Source organism: Elgaria multicarinata, chromosome 3 (genome assembly GCF_023053635.1).
Source record: "Elgaria multicarinata webbii isolate HBS135686 ecotype San Diego chromosome 3, rElgMul1.1.pri, whole genome shotgun sequence".
Classification (NCBI taxonomy): domain Eukaryota; kingdom Metazoa; phylum Chordata; class Lepidosauria; order Squamata; family Anguidae; genus Elgaria; species Elgaria multicarinata.
In genome coordinates, this window is record NC_086173.1 from 50880995 (window position 1) to 50899603 (window position 18609).

At 44.8% G+C, this 18609-nt stretch overlaps 2 protein-coding genes across 2 annotated transcripts; one reads left to right on the top strand and one right to left on the bottom strand.

The window, feature by feature from the left end:
- Positions 1-73: 73 nt before the first annotated feature.
- Positions 74-8442, bottom strand: EME1 (essential meiotic structure-specific endonuclease 1). Its single transcript, XM_063120237.1, has 8 exons — positions 7600-8442; positions 7398-7525; positions 5684-5773; positions 5001-5113; positions 4428-4566; positions 3407-3522; positions 2350-2539; positions 74-701 (listed from the first exon to the last, which is right to left on the bottom strand). The coding sequence occupies exons 1-8, from the start codon at positions 8414-8416 to the stop codon at positions 525-527; spliced, it is 1770 nt and encodes a 589-aa protein (XP_062976307.1). The 5' UTR covers positions 8417-8442; the 3' UTR covers positions 74-524.
- A 2322-nt stretch (positions 8443-10764) lies between these two features.
- On the top strand, positions 10765-18146 carry MRPL27 (mitochondrial ribosomal protein L27). The gene is made up of 4 exons (XM_063123219.1): positions 10765-10838; positions 13943-14056; positions 15973-16040; positions 17698-18146. Exons 1-4 carry the CDS (start codon positions 10784-10786, stop codon positions 17902-17904), a joined length of 444 nt encoding a protein of 147 aa, XP_062979289.1. The 5' UTR covers positions 10765-10783; the 3' UTR covers positions 17905-18146.
- Positions 18147-18609: the final 463 nt, after the last annotated feature.

Here is an 18609-nt window from a genome sequence, read left to right on the forward strand (position 1 = left end):
TTGTGGTTTGAAGTATGTACAAATGTGTCAAATTCTTGAAAAGAAGAGTACACAATGATTAAGGATTTTGAGCTGTGGGGTAACATAATCTGCTTCCATGTTGGCACATGGCCAGCTCCTGTATTCAAGTCAAAGTGGTTAAAATCAATTTGATAAAATTAATTTTTAATCATTAATAGCATTGAGATTAACATTGGTATAGAACAGCACTATTCAGACCGTTTTCTTACTGTATATGAACAGTGGCAAGATGTAAAGGAATATTGCGATTTGTGCTAATAAGATTGGGGTAATTTCTGCTTTTTAAAGAGCTTTTCAGAATTACACTGCAAGAAGGAAACTACAGTTCTTAATAGTTTCTAATTAATCAAGAAATGCTTGAGGTTACTGTACAAGGTTTCTGTAGGAAAGAAGTACTTCTTCTGCTTCAAGTAGTTATATGTTTTTAAAAACATTTAGTTTAACGTACCTCTTCCCCAAAAAGTAGCTTGAAGAGAATTTCTACTTAAATCCATATTTTAGGGTCATCCTGTAACGTCCAGAGAAAGGTCAGGATTGTAGGAAGTCATTTGCAGATAAATACGTTTAGAGAGGTCTGGACCCACCCGCCTTGTAGTGGCCGTTACACCATCACCTCGGCGGACAGGTATTTCTGCCAGAAGGTTGTGTCGCTCCTGTTCAGAAGAGTGGGTATCATAAGCCTAAATATAACATAGAACAACGTTACTCAGTCCCGGATTATTTCACCAAAGAAATAGATGTGTGTCATGTAGCAACTGTCTTATATAGTCAAACTAAAGTTAAATTTACTAATTTTTTGGAAACTGATTTATTCACTGCCTTCAATATACAAAAAATAGCACCACCTCTATCAGCGGTGGCAATTTTATGTTGCTGGAGAACAACACTTCCTAAAATACATTTGTAGACTTTCCTCTACAGTGTGTCTGTTTTTATATTATATACACATGGATATATGTACAAATACACCTATATAATATATAATACACTATTTTCCCTATATAGTGTATTTTTATATGTGTGGTGTGCGCACGCTTATGAATGAAATGTCCCCTTGAGTACTTAGCTAGCTACACATAGCCAAGGACTCAGTTCTCCACTCTCCATCTATTGAGGGAGTGATTACAGATCACATGTAAATAAGACTATGCATAGCAATGTTAATCATTCAGGAGGTAACTGGTCACCACATCTTCATTGAACATAAGGAGTGAGTAGGTCCATTATTAAAGCATAAAACCTGGGAGGACTGCAAATGTTTAAGACAAACTGGAAGAGCTAGGCACATAAATGAAACTCGAGAGAATAATACTTCTGGAAATTATTTTGGGGTTCACCCTCATCCACAGAACAGGATAAGTGGTAGAAGAAGGCAATATTTTGTCAAATTAGGAACAGCTAACAATAACAGCAATTCAGTGGTAGAATAAACTGCCCAGGAATATTGTGGGATCTCCTTTTTTGCAGCTTAAAAAAAGTTGAGTGGATCGCAATAGGGGAGTTATCCTGTTACAATACAGAAGGGGAGATTAGATGAAGTAGTGGGGTAGCAAACCTATACACAGAAGGGAGTAAGCCTCCATAAAGAGTTAGATACCTGGATGGACATTATGAGATATCGGAACACAAAACAGATTTTTTAACCACACACACAAATGTACCAATGTGATTTTTGCAAACTAGAACACACATCAGAGATTGGGCTCTCACTGGCAGATTAGAGACAGAAGTCAGAAGAGAGCTAGCTTTTACCTCTAGCTCAGAAACAGCTGCCTTTTCCAGCTTCATTGCACTTTCATGGGAAGCTGCCAAAACCACGTGTGAATTATTGAGAAATTACATGGGACCAACAGATCAGGACATGTTTCTGGTAAGGGATTGAGGTCACAATCCTGTGCACACTTACCTGGGAGTAAACCCTATTAAACACAGTGGGACTTCTGACTAAACATACATAGGGTTAAGAGGCATTATATGCGATCCCCTTCCAACACCACATTTTATTTGACATCCGTACTTGAGAACTACAGGTAATCTGGATACAGGATAAATTATTTATAGTAAGCAAATCTGCTTTAGTAAACTTTGTTTCCAAGATTCAAGTTCCTTTTATAGAATAGGAGCTTTGAGGAGCAGCACAGGTTTTCACACAAAATCTTGAGAATTTCAGCATCAAATGTCAGATTCTGTGTCTAATTCTGCATATAATTTAAAGTTTATATATATATAGTTTTAAATTTTACTCACGCACATACACGGACATGTATATGTGCACAGAATACTCATAAGCCTAGTATACAGAACTACTGTGGCGGTAGAATAGCTTACCTGCATCAGAAGCAGGGGAGAAGGGTATCTGGCTACAACGGCATTGGCCATCTCTAGACTGACCCGGTTGAACTGCTGAATCTGCCTCTTCCAAACTTGCAGCAGCCCCTTTCCAGAGCGGTCCACCTTTGCACCCCCACTCCAGTCCCCCTCTAGGCAGAAGGAGAAGCTGGTTTTATCTCGTTCCCTTCTGTAAATGATGCAGAGGAGAAACACAACAGAATGAGGGAAGAGACTCATTGCAACCAACACATGTGCTTCTCCTAGCAAAATTATCTGCTAAAAAAGCGAGGAAAGGAAATCCTTACAGATCTAGTATCTGAAAAAGTTAACAGACTGAATGTCTGACCTGATTCAAGAAACCTGGCTGCTCCACACGTTTCACAGCGTTACGACCATAGGCTGACCCGTGTCTTAAAAAAATTGAAGAGGATGTGTGTGTCTTAAACATGCACTAAATGCACATAGGTGCCTTAGCCAATCGCAGCTCCTACGCATGCTCACCACCTATTTTCAAACACGCAAGTGCAGTACAAATATTATAGCAAAGATACTGTCCATCTGCAGGGGAAATGCCAGGATCTCCCTTTCATGGAAAAAGTGAAGCAGTTCAAAGATGGTGATGGCTTAGGAAGAAACCTGGAAGTGGAGTGAAATGGGAGCAAATTGCAGATGGCAACAAAAGCAGAGCTACTGCTGGCTGGAGGAGGGACAGGGGAGCATAACAAGTGCTTGCAAGAGAAGTTCAGTCCTGGCAGGAATCCACACAGGCTTCCTGATCCTAAGTAGTATCTGAAATTAAGGCAGCAGCAAATCAAAGAACGAGCCGACTGTTACTTCCTACATACTATACCTTGCCTTAGGGTGCCACTCAGACCCACACTGGGAATGCTCACTGGGCCCCACTCCAAGAATCAATATTTTAGCTTCCACTGGACAGCAAGGCACTGGACTGGGAAGCTTGATGGACTGCGCATCAACAACGTTTCTCGAAGAGAAGCTGCTGAGATGTGCCCAGGAAGTCCTAGAGACAGTCCCACCCTATTTGCTCACTTACTTGAATGGTGCTTCAGCCACAGCCTTGGTGAACATGCTGGCGAAGTCACCAAGCTCTTTCCAGCTGTCAAGAACTCGAACCTGGACCCCTGTGTGAAGCTGCAGGCTGACCAAGGCCTGTAAAGGCAAGGACGAAGGGTGAGTGAGGCAGCCACCTTTGGAATATGAGGCACTGCTGCTACCCAAAGCACTGTGGACCACTTCAGTACGGGTGGGCTGCATCAGCCATTCCCCTCCCCTTAGATGCAGCCTCTCAAAAGCACAAAGGTGGGCAACAAATTCCTAGCCACGAATTTGTGTGGCCCTTACCCTTTTGAGAGGCTCCTGTATACAAGGCCTTCATTGATCCTAGCAGGAAGTAATTGTCCAACCTCTGGAGACATCCAGGTTGGATTACTGCAATGTAATGTACATGGGGCTATTTTTGAAGACTGTTCAGAAACTTTAGCAAGTTCAAACTACAACCACAAAGCCTCTGACAGGGACCAGAAGGCAGGAACCTCTCTCACCAGCTCATAAACTCTTTATCTTCAATCTTTTCAACAAGTAATACTATTAACTAGGTTTGTTTGTTTTTAAGAAAAGTAAATCAGAACCACGTGCACATATAACTCAAACCCTAAACCACAGTGAATTATGATGCACACTTAGTACTATTAGACCAGTATCAGTTGCTTTCAGATTTGACAGTCTGTTGTTGAGTTTCACTATTCTTTACTGGCTGAAAGCTGGTCGTCTTCTTCCCACTTGACTTTCCCTTCGCTTTCTCCTTAGCCGCTCCTTCTTCGCTCCTCTCTCCCTTCCCCTTCTGTCTCCAATCAATTTTTCTCTCCTTCTCACATTCCACATGCTCTTCCCTTCACCAGCCAATGGTTTCTATGCCTTTGCAGGAACAGCCGTTACAGTGGTCCCCATCAGCCCGCTTTGACGGGTATGACTTCTTGAAGACGTTCTTCTGAGAATTATGGCTGCGACAGCCAGCAGAACAACAACACTCAGCAGACTGCTCCAAGCTCACTCACTTCTTCCACATCCACTCTGGATAGCTCCGGGCCTGAATCTGCTTTTCCTCTCCGGTGCCTTGGTTTGCCTTGCTCCTGTACCTCACAGCCACTCTGCACTGCTTGCTGCAGTTTCTTCTGCGACTTCTGCTTGTGAGAACTGAGGAGACAAAGAAGGAATGAATAGCCTGTGTCTTGAGTCCACTTCCAGGAGAAGAGGTTGGCAGCAGAGGCTGGGTGGCTGTGCAGCCAAAGCAAGGAGGGACAGGGAGGGCGCCTTCGGTGGCATGGAGGGACAGGGAGGGGGCCTTCGGTGGCATGGCACACAGAGGTATCCTGAAGTGTGGCACCAGCCCTGGCTGTGCAGCCCACCCTGCCCGCCTTAAGCTAGAATGCTGCCCTCAGCTGTGGTGGAGGATGTTGCTCCATTGCCAGCATTGAAGTAAAACTCTGTACATGGAATTGGGGTGGGGTGACGTCACGTCCTTTAACACAGGCAGTGAAATGTTTTGGGCCAGCCTTCCGGGAGCAGGAACTGTTTAAAGACGTTAATCTATTTTCAAAAAAACTCAGCAATGAAAAGTAAATTCTAACCTGAAATATTTTTCCAGTTGTACTACAGCCAGTGCCGGAGTTTTTCCAGGGTTTTTCTCCATGATATTAGCCACAACGCTCTGCAGAGTCTCAGTGGGTCCTTCCATGCTAATCTGGAAAAAAGCCAAACACCGGGGGACAGGGAGAGAGAGAGAGAGAGAGAGAGAGAGAGAGACAGTGACCCTGTTCAGATGACACGCTAAGCACAGTGGTTAAGCATTTTGAGTTAAACACTGTGGCTTGGTGTGTAGTGTGAACCATGACTTAGTATGTCCTGTGAACCATTCGTAACCATGATAGCTACATAACCACGGTTTAAACATGCTCACTAACCATTTGTTGCAAAAAGGTTAGCATTCTAACCATGGCTTAGCATGTCGACTGAACAGGCCCAGGGAGAGAGAGAGAGAGAGAGAGACTATATCTTCCTGGGCCAAAACAAAAATCCATGGCCTCCAACCAGTTCCATAGAGCTCGAATTATTTCTCAAACAAAACCAAATCTAAGGCTGAAATTTTAGGTTCATGTACTTTACACCTTTTCAAAATTAAACAAAGCATTCACAATTGGCTTTTTAAAACAACAACCACCTGACTATTGCTAGCGTTTTAAAATATGTGGCCTCGTTTGCCACAAGTGCTTAATCAGGCGGTGGCTAGACTCCATAGTGTACGTGACCTCACCTGCTTATAGTTATGAACCATGGGCACAAACTCTTCTGGGAGCATTAGAACGAGAATGTGAGGTTCTTCTGTGAAGTTGTCTTCTTCAACCTTAAGGCACAAACATAAATTGAAGACAGGAGGGAGTAGAATACAAAGATGATTATAGTTAATAAAAAGAAGTGACGTGTGTGCTGCTATGAATTCTCCATAATCAGAGGCGAACAAGAGAAGCTAAAAGTTCCAAGTAGGATATATGACCAACAAACTCAGTGAACTACTTGTTGAACTGACTTACTGTTGGCTACAAAGTTTGGCTGTTTCTCTAATTGGATGAAGCAGAGCCGGATTTCAAACAATACCCAACTGGTAACTGCAGAAGATGCATCCCTTTGGCATGACATTTGTCATGGTTTGAACATAAGAAGAGCTGTGCTTGATCAGACCAAAGGCCAACCAGATGCTTATGGGAAGCCCTCAAGCAGGACAATAATACAATAGCACCCTCCCACTCGTATACCCCAGTAATTAGGACTGAGAGGCGTATTGCCTCTAATACTGAAGGTACTAGATACCTATTATGACTAGTAGCCACTGACAGCCTTCTCCTCCATGAATTTGTCTAATCCCTTTTTAATGCTGTCCAAATTGGTGGCCATGACTACATTGTGCAGTAGAGAATTGCATGACTTAAGGATGTACTGTGTGTGTGTGTGTGTGTGTGTGTGTGTGTGTGTGTGTGTGTGTGTGAGAGAGAGAGAGAGAGAGAGAGAGAGAGAGAGAGAGAGAGAGAGAGAGAGAGAGAGAGAGTGGGATACTTCCTTTGGTCTATCCCAAATTTCCCACCATTCAGCTTCACTGGATTCTAGTATTAAGAAAAGGAGAAAAACCTTCTCCCTGTATACTTTCTCCACACCATGAATAAAGCGTGTTAAGCTAAGGGGGGTTTAGTTTCCCAGATCGAGCTTGGATCCGTTTTTAGAAACTGGTTACACTGGCCACTTTCCAGTCATCTGGCACAGAGGCCAATCTTAGGGACATGTATTTTGTTAGACCAGCATTTTCACATTTGAGTTACCAACTCTCTAACAGGTACCAGTGAGCTGTTTGTTTTCAGCTTGTTAATAAGTTGTCTAGAACTTCATCTCTTGTCACCCCTATTTGCTTCAGCTCCTGATACTCCCTGCAAACGTCAGTTCAGGCACAAATCTCTGTTCTTACATCTTCTGCAATGAATACATGCAGAAAGAAGTCATTCAGCTTCTCTGCAATCTCCTTATCTTTCTCTGGTCCTGGAAAGTTGGTGGCAACAATATGGGAGCATTGGGGTTAAGAACTGGTGAGGTTCTGAGGATCTGTTGGTAGCTACTAAAAGCCAAAGTCAGAAAACCTGATGTTCAGTGGCCACAGAAAGATTCTAAATGGAATCCTCTAGCATATTTACCAAACACTACAATGGATCTCAAGATATGTTCTTCTTTGATTGCAAAATTGAACATTGCATGAGGTTCTAACAGTGGCAAGGGTGGGTAAACTCTTGTTATAGAATAGGGAGTATGTTTCAGGATGGATCATTTTATGTATGTGACATATTTTTTTTTAAAAAAGATGTGCTATAGGTTATTTAGAACAACAATTTCACCACATGGACACTTCATCATCAGCCTGCCACTGTAACCTCAGTGCTAGCAACAGAAGTAAGTGGGGACGCCTTTCAGGAAATGTGCTCCCATACCTGAGCTAGCCCAGATTTCCTTCTCCAGGTGATACTGCGGGGAACCGCTTGGCTCTCAATCACACAGCTACACTCCATGGACTGCAGAGTGGTAAGCACCTGCCCCCCACCTTCGACCTGTAAAAGACCTAAGGGGCGAACAGAGGTCAGGGGTCTATCGGGAAGGGGAGGCGGTTAACCCTGAAGAGTGAAGGGACACTACCTGGATCAAGCACTACTTGAATGTGCTTCAGACACTGTTCTGGTCTCTGGGCCTTCCGAAGGCCAGCCAAGGCCTTCTTCTTCTCCCTTTCCTGCTCCAGCAGCACCTGCCGAGCTCTTCGTGCTTCCTTCCGCTGTAAGGCAGCCTGGCGGGCGTGGGCAATTTCCTCCTGGCTACGTTTTGAACTTGTCTGAAGAGGGAAGGGTTTCAGGCTTATCTCTGTGCCCCGATGGCTGCTATTTTGTACTGGGCAGTCAGAGACACACTCTGGAGGCTGAAGCAAAAGTTGCTTCTTGAGATCAAATGGAGGCAGTTCTGGGTCGCTATCTGACAGTTCCCAAGTCTTGGGAACAGCTCTCCTCTCGGTGTCTGGGTCTCTGGCTAGTGGCTGCTGCCAGCAAACAGCGGCCACTTTCTCGTCACTGGAAGAGACCGAGTCTTGGTTGCTTCGTTCTTGGATCCTGGTAAAGGAAGTACCTACTGCGGAAGGTTTGGCAGCCAAAAACCTCCTCTTGAGCCTTTCAGCTAAGGGGACAATATCCTCCTCCTCCTCGCTCTCGCTGCTGGGCTGTGCCACGTCATCACTACGAGTGGCAGCCCTGGCCGAAACTTGTGCAGGGCGGGACTTTTTCCATGCGGGAGAGGGAACAGATGAATCCTCAGAGTCTGAGCTGCAAAGCACCACCACGTCATCTGCTAGAGGAGGCTGCGGGGTGGTTTTTAGCTCCGGAAGCTGCTGGCTTAGGAATTGAAAGGTTGGCAGCTCTTCACCATCACTCTCCCCCAACTCTGGGAACATGGTGCCGCTTAGCCTCATGCAATGAGCAGGGTCCAGTGGAACAGGATCACATCTAAGGAAAGGAAGCATAGCAGTTTAGTTCAAAGGGGGAATCGTTTTTCTCTTGATGGCCACATCTTCTCAGGGGTAATCTATCAGAGACCGGATGCTGATGGTCGGCGGGACTGAAGTCAGCTCTGGGTGGGGCCAGTATTTTTTCTTTCTCTTTCTGCCACCCCCTTCACTCTCATCCCACTCTTTCTTTCTCCCACCCAGTCGTTTCCACAACTTCACTCTTTGTGTGGGACAGAGGGAAATCTGCCCACCTATAAAACCTATTTTCTAGAACACTTGTGACTCTTCAGATGTTTTGGCCTACAATTCCCATCAGCCCTAGCCAACAAATCCAATAGTAAGGGGTGATGAGACTTGTAGGCCAAAACAACTGGGGGTCCACAAGATGCCTACTCCTGATCTGGAATGATGTTGTCCTGAAATAAAGAAAATGAAATACATTATATACCATGCATCTGTCATGTATCAAGGTTTCAAAGTCCTTGAATTGGCATTATTAAGAAACTTGAACTTGTGGGGTTGTAAAAGGTTGTAGTTCAGTGTTAGAGAATATGATTTGTGTGTAAAAGGCTCTGGGTTCAATCCTTGATACCTCCAGGTAGAAGTGAAGGCAAGGGGTGGAGAGATAAGGAAAAAGTATCCCCCCACGTTTTTCAATGGAAAAATGGGGAATATGGGGGGAAATTGGAAAAAACATTCCTATACATTTTTTGTTTTGGAATGAAATAAATAAATTTTGACAAGGTTTTACTCACTCAAAATGTATAACATAGATTGTCTTACATAAAGATCTTCACATTAGAGAATGCTAATTTCTGTGTATACTGTTGACATACACAATATGCAAATCCAAGATGAATTTCTGCACCTAAACATTGCAGCCATCTTCATGAAAAGAGCATACAGGATCTTCATTTTATTTTGAATGTTTGAGGCTTCCTTGTAACCCTTGATCTAAGGTGCTTCCAGAGGAGGCTCTTATTCTGCCCTGTCTCAAATGTGGAATTTTAAGGGGGTCCAGACGTCATCTTCCATTTGTAACGCTCTCCTTCTTCCATCTTTTTCTCACACCAGAAAAATATTGGTTAAGATGGAATAGCAGGATGACAGTATCCTGAGCCCTCTCCAGCCTCTTTCCCACCCCTCCAAAACACCCCAGCTAGATGGGCAAAAAAAGCCTGTCCAGTGCAAATGCCTCCTATTCTATTGGACAGGTGGAAACGATAGGATTGCATCCTAAGGCATTCATAGTTTTAAGGCTACAATCCTATGCAGGCTTACCTGGGAATAAGCACCGCGAAACTTCTGGATTTACTTCTGGATAAAGATGCACAATATTGCTCTTTAAAGTTCATAAAATTGCCAGACAATACCATTATATATACGAAGATATACATGATTCAGTAAAATGAGATTAGTTTTTATAAGAAAGAAAGTACTGCATTTATTTCAATTTCTCAAAAACATCTGTCTGAAACTCAGAGAGATCCACCTATGGGCTGTCTTGTATAAGGCAACTGCCTGTGAAAACAAGCCCTGTTCATGTGTTGTTCATCTTTTTTTTTTATTCTGGGATGCTCTTTTATTTTGGAAAGATTTAACTGGAATCCCAAGTGACCTCAGATGACATATACAGCAAATTCTAGGTTTCATTTTCATTACTCCCAGGAAAAAAAGATCTAGGACTGCAATCCTATGCATGTTTAAGACAGGAAAAAAAATCCTACAACAACCAGCATGGCTGGGGAATGCTGGGAATTGTAGCTGACTTGGGAATGCTGGGAGTTGCAGGGCTTTTTTCATGTGCAAACATGCAAAGGATTGGCCCTTAATGACTTAAATTTAAGGCTTAAGAAACTTACACTATGCCCGTGCTCATAAGGTCTCATCCCCAGAACCCCGTTTTCAATGAATGCACGGAATCTAGGAATATGAGAAATACGAAAGGAAACAGCCTTTGAGCACGTACAGAGTGCCTTTCCCCCTCCTCATCACCAGTACAGTCACAACCTGCTCCCAGCTAGCTGCTTGATTATATGGAAGATGGTTGCCTTTGGCAGTTAGCATGGCAGGCAGACCCGGAACGTCTCCGCTTAGAAATAATCTAGCATAGGCGTAAACTGCACAGCTCTCTCTGTCTCTCCCCCAGTCACTTTCGTAGACTATAGACTGACCCGTCGTCCTCTTCCTCGGCTGGGAATGAACTCCGCCGCAGCCTTAGAATCGGAGGCTCGTTCAAATCCACCGCTTCGGCGCGGCTCCCGGATCCGGAAGCTTGGCGGATGCGGAACGGGCTGGCTTGCAGAGGCGGCGGCGAGGAGGGAAGGTCAAATGGCGGCGCTGCTGGGCAGGCTTTTTTCTTTGGCCCCGGCGGCCAGCAGGCAGCGTGAGTCGGAGTGGCCGGGAGGGGCGATCAGCCCTGGGGAAGTGGGGTGCAAAGGCGACGGAAATCTCCGAAGGAGTGGTGGTGGTGGGGGAACAATGAGGCGGGAATGATTTGTAACGGCGAATACGCCGCTTTCACGAATCCTGATCAACTGCATCCCCATAAGGCCAAAAAAGACATTGCTTTAAATATGTGTCTAGCAACTCTACGTCTTTCCCCCCTGTTCATTTTTACTCTAGAGTAGGCACAGGACCCCTGGTCTGGATTGGGACCGAGTAGGGGGCTTCTGAGATCCGGATCAGGGCCCCTGCGCCTACTCTAGTAAAAATAAAAATATAGCTAGACGTGCATTTAGAGTAATGTCTGTTTTAGCTCTAAAGTGGGTGCTGGCCTGATCCGATACATGTTTTTCATTCGATAGTAAGTTCAATTGAATTAAATGGGTCTTATTCCTAGGTAAGCGTGCGATGCAAAAGTCAGCACGGCTCTTTTCCGCCCTCTTCCCCTTTGCCTAATATTCAGCCTGATGAAGAGAGCTGGCGCATTTGAAAGCTTGCTGTTTTGTGACATTTTGGTTTGCCCAAATAAAAGTATTTCCTGATAGTGGATTTCTCACATTTGGCAGATGTGGTTCAATGTAAGCAAGTGTAAGGTGATGCACTTTGGGGCAGAAAACTCCAGCTTCAAGTACAACCTGATGGGATCATAGCTGGCAGTGACTGAACAAGAAAGAGATCGTGGGGTTGTGGTGGACACCTTGATGAAAAGTGTGCGGCTGCTGGGAAGGACAACTAAAATAATTAAGGGGCTGGAGCCTTCCCTATGAGGGAAGGTTACAGCAGCTGGGATTGTTTAGCTTGGAAGAAAGGAGGCTAACAGGAGACTTTGGCCACAGCTAGACCTAAGGTTTATCCTGGGATCATCCAGGATTCGCCCCTGCCTGAGCACTGGATCCCCTGTGTGTCACCTAGATGAACAGGTTTGACCCCTGGACGATCCAGGGATAAACCTTAGGTCTAGCTATGGCCATGGTGTACAAAACTGTGCATAGTGTAGAGAATGTGGATAGTGAGACATTTTTCTCCCTCTCTCAAAATACTAGAACCCTGTGTCATCCCAGGAAACTGGTTGGTGGGAGATTCAAGGACAAATAAAAGGAAGGACTTTACACAGCACATAGTTAAATTATGGAACTCACTACCACAAGATGTAGTGATGGCCACCAATTTGGATGGCTTTAAAAGGAGGTTCGACAAATTCCTGGAGGAGAAGGCTATCAATGGCTACTAGCCCAGATGGTTATGTGCTACCTCCAGTATGTGAGGCAGTAAGCCTGTATGCACCAGTTGCTGGGGAACATGGGTGGGAGGGTGCTATTACACTGTGTCCTGCTTTGTTGGTCCCTGGCCGACAGCTGGTTGTCCACTGTGTGAACAGAGTGCTGGGCTAGATGGACCCTCGGTCTGATCCAGCATGGCTGCTCTTATGTTCATAAGTTCTTATGGCTTTTTCAAAGCATCCTCCTTTGCTTTTTATGGTATTCTCTAGATCAGGGGTCATTAATAGATTATTTTCATGTTTACACACTATTAACAACCATTCCCACAAATGTGGTGCTACTTGCAGTCAGAGTGGCTAAAGTTGCCAAAGGATGAATTTGTGTCCTTTCGGTGGTCATTTGTGGCGCATCCTGCAGCAATTCCAATTTCTGGCAGTGATTATGAGCATGGAAATATACAGTGGGAAATATACTCAGGATTAGTAAATGTGGGGTGCTGTGGTGTTGCCATTTGTAAGCACTATTTATTTATTTATTTAAAACATTTCGATCTCCCTCAGTGAAAAGGCTGATGTAGAGGCCTACAAAAATCAGTTAAGAAAGTCTCTGTCTTCAGGCTTACAATCTAAAAAGCCACAAGACTCAAAGGGATTGGGAGAGAAGAGGGGATAAAGCGCGATGATGATGCTTGATTCAGTTCTCCAGATGACTGGGGATATAGGTAAATCGCCCAAAGAGCTTCAGCTATGGGGCGATATATAAATGTAATATAAATAAATAAATAGGTATACTGGAGCCAATTGTGCTCAGTTTGCTCTACATGTATATAGCTCTTCGGAGCTGGCCTGTTCTTTTCTTCTTTTTCTGCAGTTTCTCTTGAGTTCAAGCTTAATCTGTCACTTCTCCAACCCCTCAGGGCAGGACGTTTCCTCAAATGCCATTATTCCTCCACAGTGTGGAAATGCAGCAGGCCGGTAGAGTGGGGACAGAATAATCTTTCCTTTCTCCACCCCCTTGATAGAAGTCTTTCCTCTTTTTTTATTAGCCTAAAAGACTAGTGTCCTTTCTTTTACTAGCCTATGAGGCTGTTTAAGCTAACCTAGAAACACAGCCTAGCAGGCTAGCATTTTGGTGCTAGGGGTGGGAGGCTAGTTAGTTTTGTGGGCTGATCTACAAGACTGACCATTTGTAGTCTCGGTGTTGGTTAACCTTACATATTGGTGTGCAAAAATGTAGGCATCTATCTATCTATCTATACACACACACACACACACCATCCTGCAAAACAAAAGTATCATATTACCTTTATTGAAACCAACTCAGGCTATAATCCTGTACCTAGTTCCCTAAGAGTAAGTCCATTGAACGGGACTGATTTCAGGTTGGATTGCTGTGTAAATCTCACAAAGTGGTGAGCTGGTTTGTAAGTGTCACAGAACTGTTGCCTATTCAGGGGCACAATCTGAGGACAGACCTCTTTGTAGGCTAACAAAGTAAATTTGGGCTCAGTGCAAAAGCGCTCGCCTTGCACCAAAGAATCCCGGGATGAAGAAGCCATGGCCACTGCCCCTTTTGAAAGTATAAACACCAGCCATTGTTTTGGCCTGTCTCTAAAAAGTCTCCCAGAGAGGTCCCTGCTGAATGGAAATTCAAGCTGGGAAGTGCAGGCTCACAACTCGTGCTTTTCACCAACACACTGTCTTTATGAACTATGAAAACAATATCATCTTGAGTGTTAATTAGCGTGAGTGGGATTTCTTTCCCTGTTTAAACCTTTGCCAGTTTTGAACGGGTTTTCCTTTTTCCCCCCTTCTCTCGAACACAGTTCCTCCGCTGAGTATGGTTGCAGTGAGGTTTGCATCAAAGAAATCTGGAGGCAGCTCCAAAAATCTTGGAGGGAAAAGTCCTGGGAAACGCTATGGGCCCAAAAAACTGGAGGGTACGTACGTCACTTTTCACTTTGCAACTGTTTCCCAGCTTAGTTTTTAAGAAAATTATTATATTTATATCCTGTCTTTTTTCCTCTTGGCAAGGAACCCAAGGCAGCTTATGTGGTCCTCCTCCTCCTCTCCATCTTATCATTACAATAATCCTTTGAGGTAGGTTAGTCTGAGAATCTGTGACTGGCCCAAAGGTACCAAGTGAGCTTCATGAACGAGTGGGGACTAGAACCTGGATCTCCTGAGTCACAGTCCAACACTCTAACTACTACACTACACTGGCACTCTTGTTGTTTGCTAGCCCAGGGATGAGCAGAAGGTAGACCTCTGGCAGTTTTGGACTTCAACTCCCAGAAGGCCCCTGCCAGAATGGCCAGTGTTCAGGAATGCTTAAATTCAGAACACTTAGGAGATGTATTTTATGCCCACCTCTGAGCTAGCCGGTGGCTTGGCTGTACAGGCATACCTGTACAGGGATGAGTATCTGTTCTGAAACTGACCAACAGGTGGCAGGATCAAGCTAGCCAAGCACAGGATTCTGCCTGCGTTACAGAGCAGAGAGTACTGCTAATTAAAACTTGTATTGTGCTTGTATTAATCTCATTGCTCCTTGGGGTGTAATTCAGGAGTTTTGCAACAGGAAGAGCCTTGATAAACTAAGTGAAATGTAAGCTTGGTAAATAGCTTAGCATGTAACTCTCTAAAGCTTCATGTGCACTGATGGCTTTATATCTGCAATGCCCCCTCTAATAGAGGGAGGGCTACTGAGAAACAGGTGGGAAGTACCGGCATGCTCAGGTTTGCAGAAATAAACAAAATCATGAAAAATGTACTTGAACAACCCGCCCCCCCCCTCAAAAAAAACCACACCACAAAAAACAACAGCCCAATGAAGCCTGAGCATGCTCGGTGGCCCCAGAATGCTGAATGTCCAGGTTGGTGGTGAAGGAATGGAAAACTGGGGATGGAGGGAGAATGGAACAGAGGGCAGGGCTGGCTGAAACCCTGAACAGGAGCAATGTACGGCAGTAATCTGCTGCAGGTCCCACTTGTTTCCTCTAATAGCAGACTTGATGGCAATGAAAGGAGGTCACCCATAGGCATTTCTGCATCCTCGAAAATAGTTTGTTTAAAGAGAGAGCATCCCAAAACTCTCCTGCCAAGGGTTATACAGGCAGGGCTGTGCATATAGCAAATCCCCCTGTTAGAATAGATGTTAGAAATTGTAAAAACCTCCCCCTGACAGTAGTGAAAATGTTGGGTGTGTGTGTGAATAGCCCCATAGGTCCACTATGCTTTCCCCATTTTAGCCACACACACACACACACCGCTATGCTGCTCACATTAGGAGTCCCGAAACCTTCCCTCAGCAATCTACACCACAAACCTCCAGTTTGTAACTGAAATAATAGTATGTCTGATTACTCTGATCTGGATTCTGGGTAATTAAAAGTGGGCATTTTCCTCTTTTCCTTTTGAAATCTTGGGAAGCCAGTCCTGCACCAAATTCTTTGTTGTGCAATAGCTGAGTGTAGAGAACGTCAAATAAGGCTGCAAGTTGAGAACACCAGAATTTGTGCCAGGGCTCAGTCTTAGAATCTGTGAAGAAAAGAATACCTTTGGATATGTGCAGAGTGCACCGCTGGGTAGTCACATCCATCCAGGCTAACATATCTGAGTTCACGGGGAATGACTTCCAAAGCTTGAGTCTCAGGGCTTCCACTTTAGAAATTCATTATCTGTTTTCTCATTTGCGTGATCTTAAGTCATCTGTAATCGCTGGCGCTTCATAAGGAGGAATGCTATAGGAGGCTAGGCTTTGCCCTATGGAGTATTTCCTAGTCAGCTTGTTTGTATGCGCAAGGGAAGGTTGACTTGTTTTTCATGTATGTTATTTTGCCCCACACATTTGCAGGAGCATTTGTCCATGCAGGCAACATATTGGCAACGCAGCGACTGATTCGCTGGCACCCAGGGGCTCATGTAAGTTTTCCTCTGATATTTCCAACACTGCTTAAATGAGACTTTCCTTGCTGCATCTTAAATTTGTTTTGCATTATCCTGAAATTACTGTTTCATTACTGAGCTTTTCTTCTGTCACAGAGTTCATATAAAACCCTTATTGTATTTTATTGACTTATCTTCCAAGATCCTCTCTCTCACCCCAGCATAGGGGTGATTTCGTGTGTCTTTATTTGCCTTGTCTTAAAGCATATAGGGTATCGGTGATATTAACAACAGGTATTTGGAAAAAAACTCACCCCCTTTATAGTTTCATGGTCTTTCAATAGCCCTTGCACAAGAAAGAAAAGATTTGCAGCCAGGTATGAAATGAAAATTGGATTCAAGCACTATGTAGTTCACCTTCATATTATCTGAATGATGTGGGATATATTGGAAATATTGCGCAAGCTCCAACCCCCCAAAAAACCCTGGGTAATAGTTATATTGAAGTGAAGCAACAAGAGTGTGGTGAGAGCGTGCTCCATCGTACACTGGTTGAATTCTGGGCACTGGGAGATTCAGAGAACCAACAGGTGCAGAAAGGTGTGTTCGGCCTTATGGTGATCCATAGCATAATTTGTAGTGCATTTAAATTATTGTATTTCTGGAACGGAGGAATGCGTGTCTGTTTACACAAAGTATATTCCCACGCCAGGAAATACCTTGGCAGAATGGTGAAATGAATATGGTTCTAAATCAGGCCTGAAGATGCCAAACCGTCTTCAAGGCAGACAAGACTCAAATGATCTTGACTCACCCTAGGTACGATGAAAGATGAAGTGATGAGTAGACATTTGGACGAGATTTGGCCAACCGCATATTAGTGAGTGCAGCAGGTGTGGGGGCCTATTGCTGTTTTTTTTATTAGGACTCTGAAATCTATGAATCAGAACCAAGCGCATGGTGGCTTGGGGCAGAGACAGATACAAAAAGGCAGCATGGGGGAGGAGTTAATTGCCTATTGCACCTCATGAGACACAGACTCTGAAATGACTTACATCAGTCATCGCCAACTTGGTGCCCTCCAATGTTTTGGTTTTCAACTCACATCAGCTCCATCCACCGTGGGAGTTGTTGTCCAAAACATCTGGAGGGTGCCAGGTTGAGGAAGGCTGACCTGCGTATACAAGTACAAATCTACATCTGAGATACTACAGACCAGAAATTCTAACAGCCTAATTGATGAGGGAGCTGGGAGAAGACTTTGGCTTTTGCTGCTGTTAATCATTCGGCAGCCAGAAACCATTGCTGCTAACCACCTGGCGATCTACCTTCTGCCCTGCATTGCATTGCAATATATAATTCAGTGGATTTATCCTAATATTACACATGTGCAGACAAAGTGGAGAGACAATCTTGCAGGCAACATGAATGGGAAAGGGCAGACGACGTGAGTTCCAGGAGTCTTCTGTGGTGGTGAGGGATTGGGATTGTATGGCCATCGCTTCCAACCGTCATGACAGGGATGTGACCCAACATCCTGTGGCTGCGGAAACAGCCTTCCTCGCAGGAGGGCAGCCTTGGGTTTAGTTATCGGTTACCGAAGGCCTGACCTGCGCTGTTGGGCCTTGTGTGCCCTCTGATCTAGGTGCCGCCTTTCCCCTTTCTAATTATGTCCCTGTTTGCCCCGTGCCAGGTAGGGATTGGCCGCAACAAGTGGCTGTATGCGATTGAAGATGGGATTGTACGATACACCAAGGAAGTCTACATACCGCCTCCCCGAGGCACGGAGAGCAGAGAGGTGATTTGCCAATTACCCAAAGGAGCTGTGCTGTATAAGACATTCATCAACGTCGTCCCCACGGCAGAGGTGGGGAGTTTCAAGTTGGTCAACATGCTCTGAGACTTTTCATGCCTCGCAGCAGGGTGGCGAGAAAATGCGGACATGGATTTGAGCCCCGGCACAAACAACGCTGGGAAGGCTGCTGTCGTTCTGAGTGACTTTCGTTCAGTCGCCTGCTGTTGGGGGACGTTTGGAAGGGTAGTAACGCTTGGGACACCCATGGTATTATATGGATATGCTTTTGGGGGCTCCTCTGATGCACGGCCAGTGAAATAAATATTGTCAAAGGTGGTTTTCCAAAATGCAAAGGCTACCGTCTCTCACTTCCAGGGAGCCACATCAGGCAAATATCCCCAGCCATGTGTTGTTGCTGCGGGGGTGATGATTTACAACCAGCATGGGAGGCGTGGGATTAGGATTGCAACTTCAGAGTGTCTTTGGACATTGCGCTACTCAAGCCTTCTCAGAGGATTTCACACAGCAGCCTGCACATCTACATGCCTGCACAATTATTCCTCCTTATCTTCCATGTATACAGATGAGTACAGAACACACATGGTCATAACTGCATTCCTTGCGCAGTCAATGTGCTGCACCCCCCCCAAAAGCGGGGGAGACCTTGCAGCACTGGCACCGGATATGGATTAAAACAGCAAGTGCAGCTGCCAGAGTGTCCGTCTAGCAGAAGGTGCCCAGACAGTTTATTCTGTCTTGCTGACATCCACAGTGTTGAGGCATTGTGGGATATAGAGCAAGCGACTACAG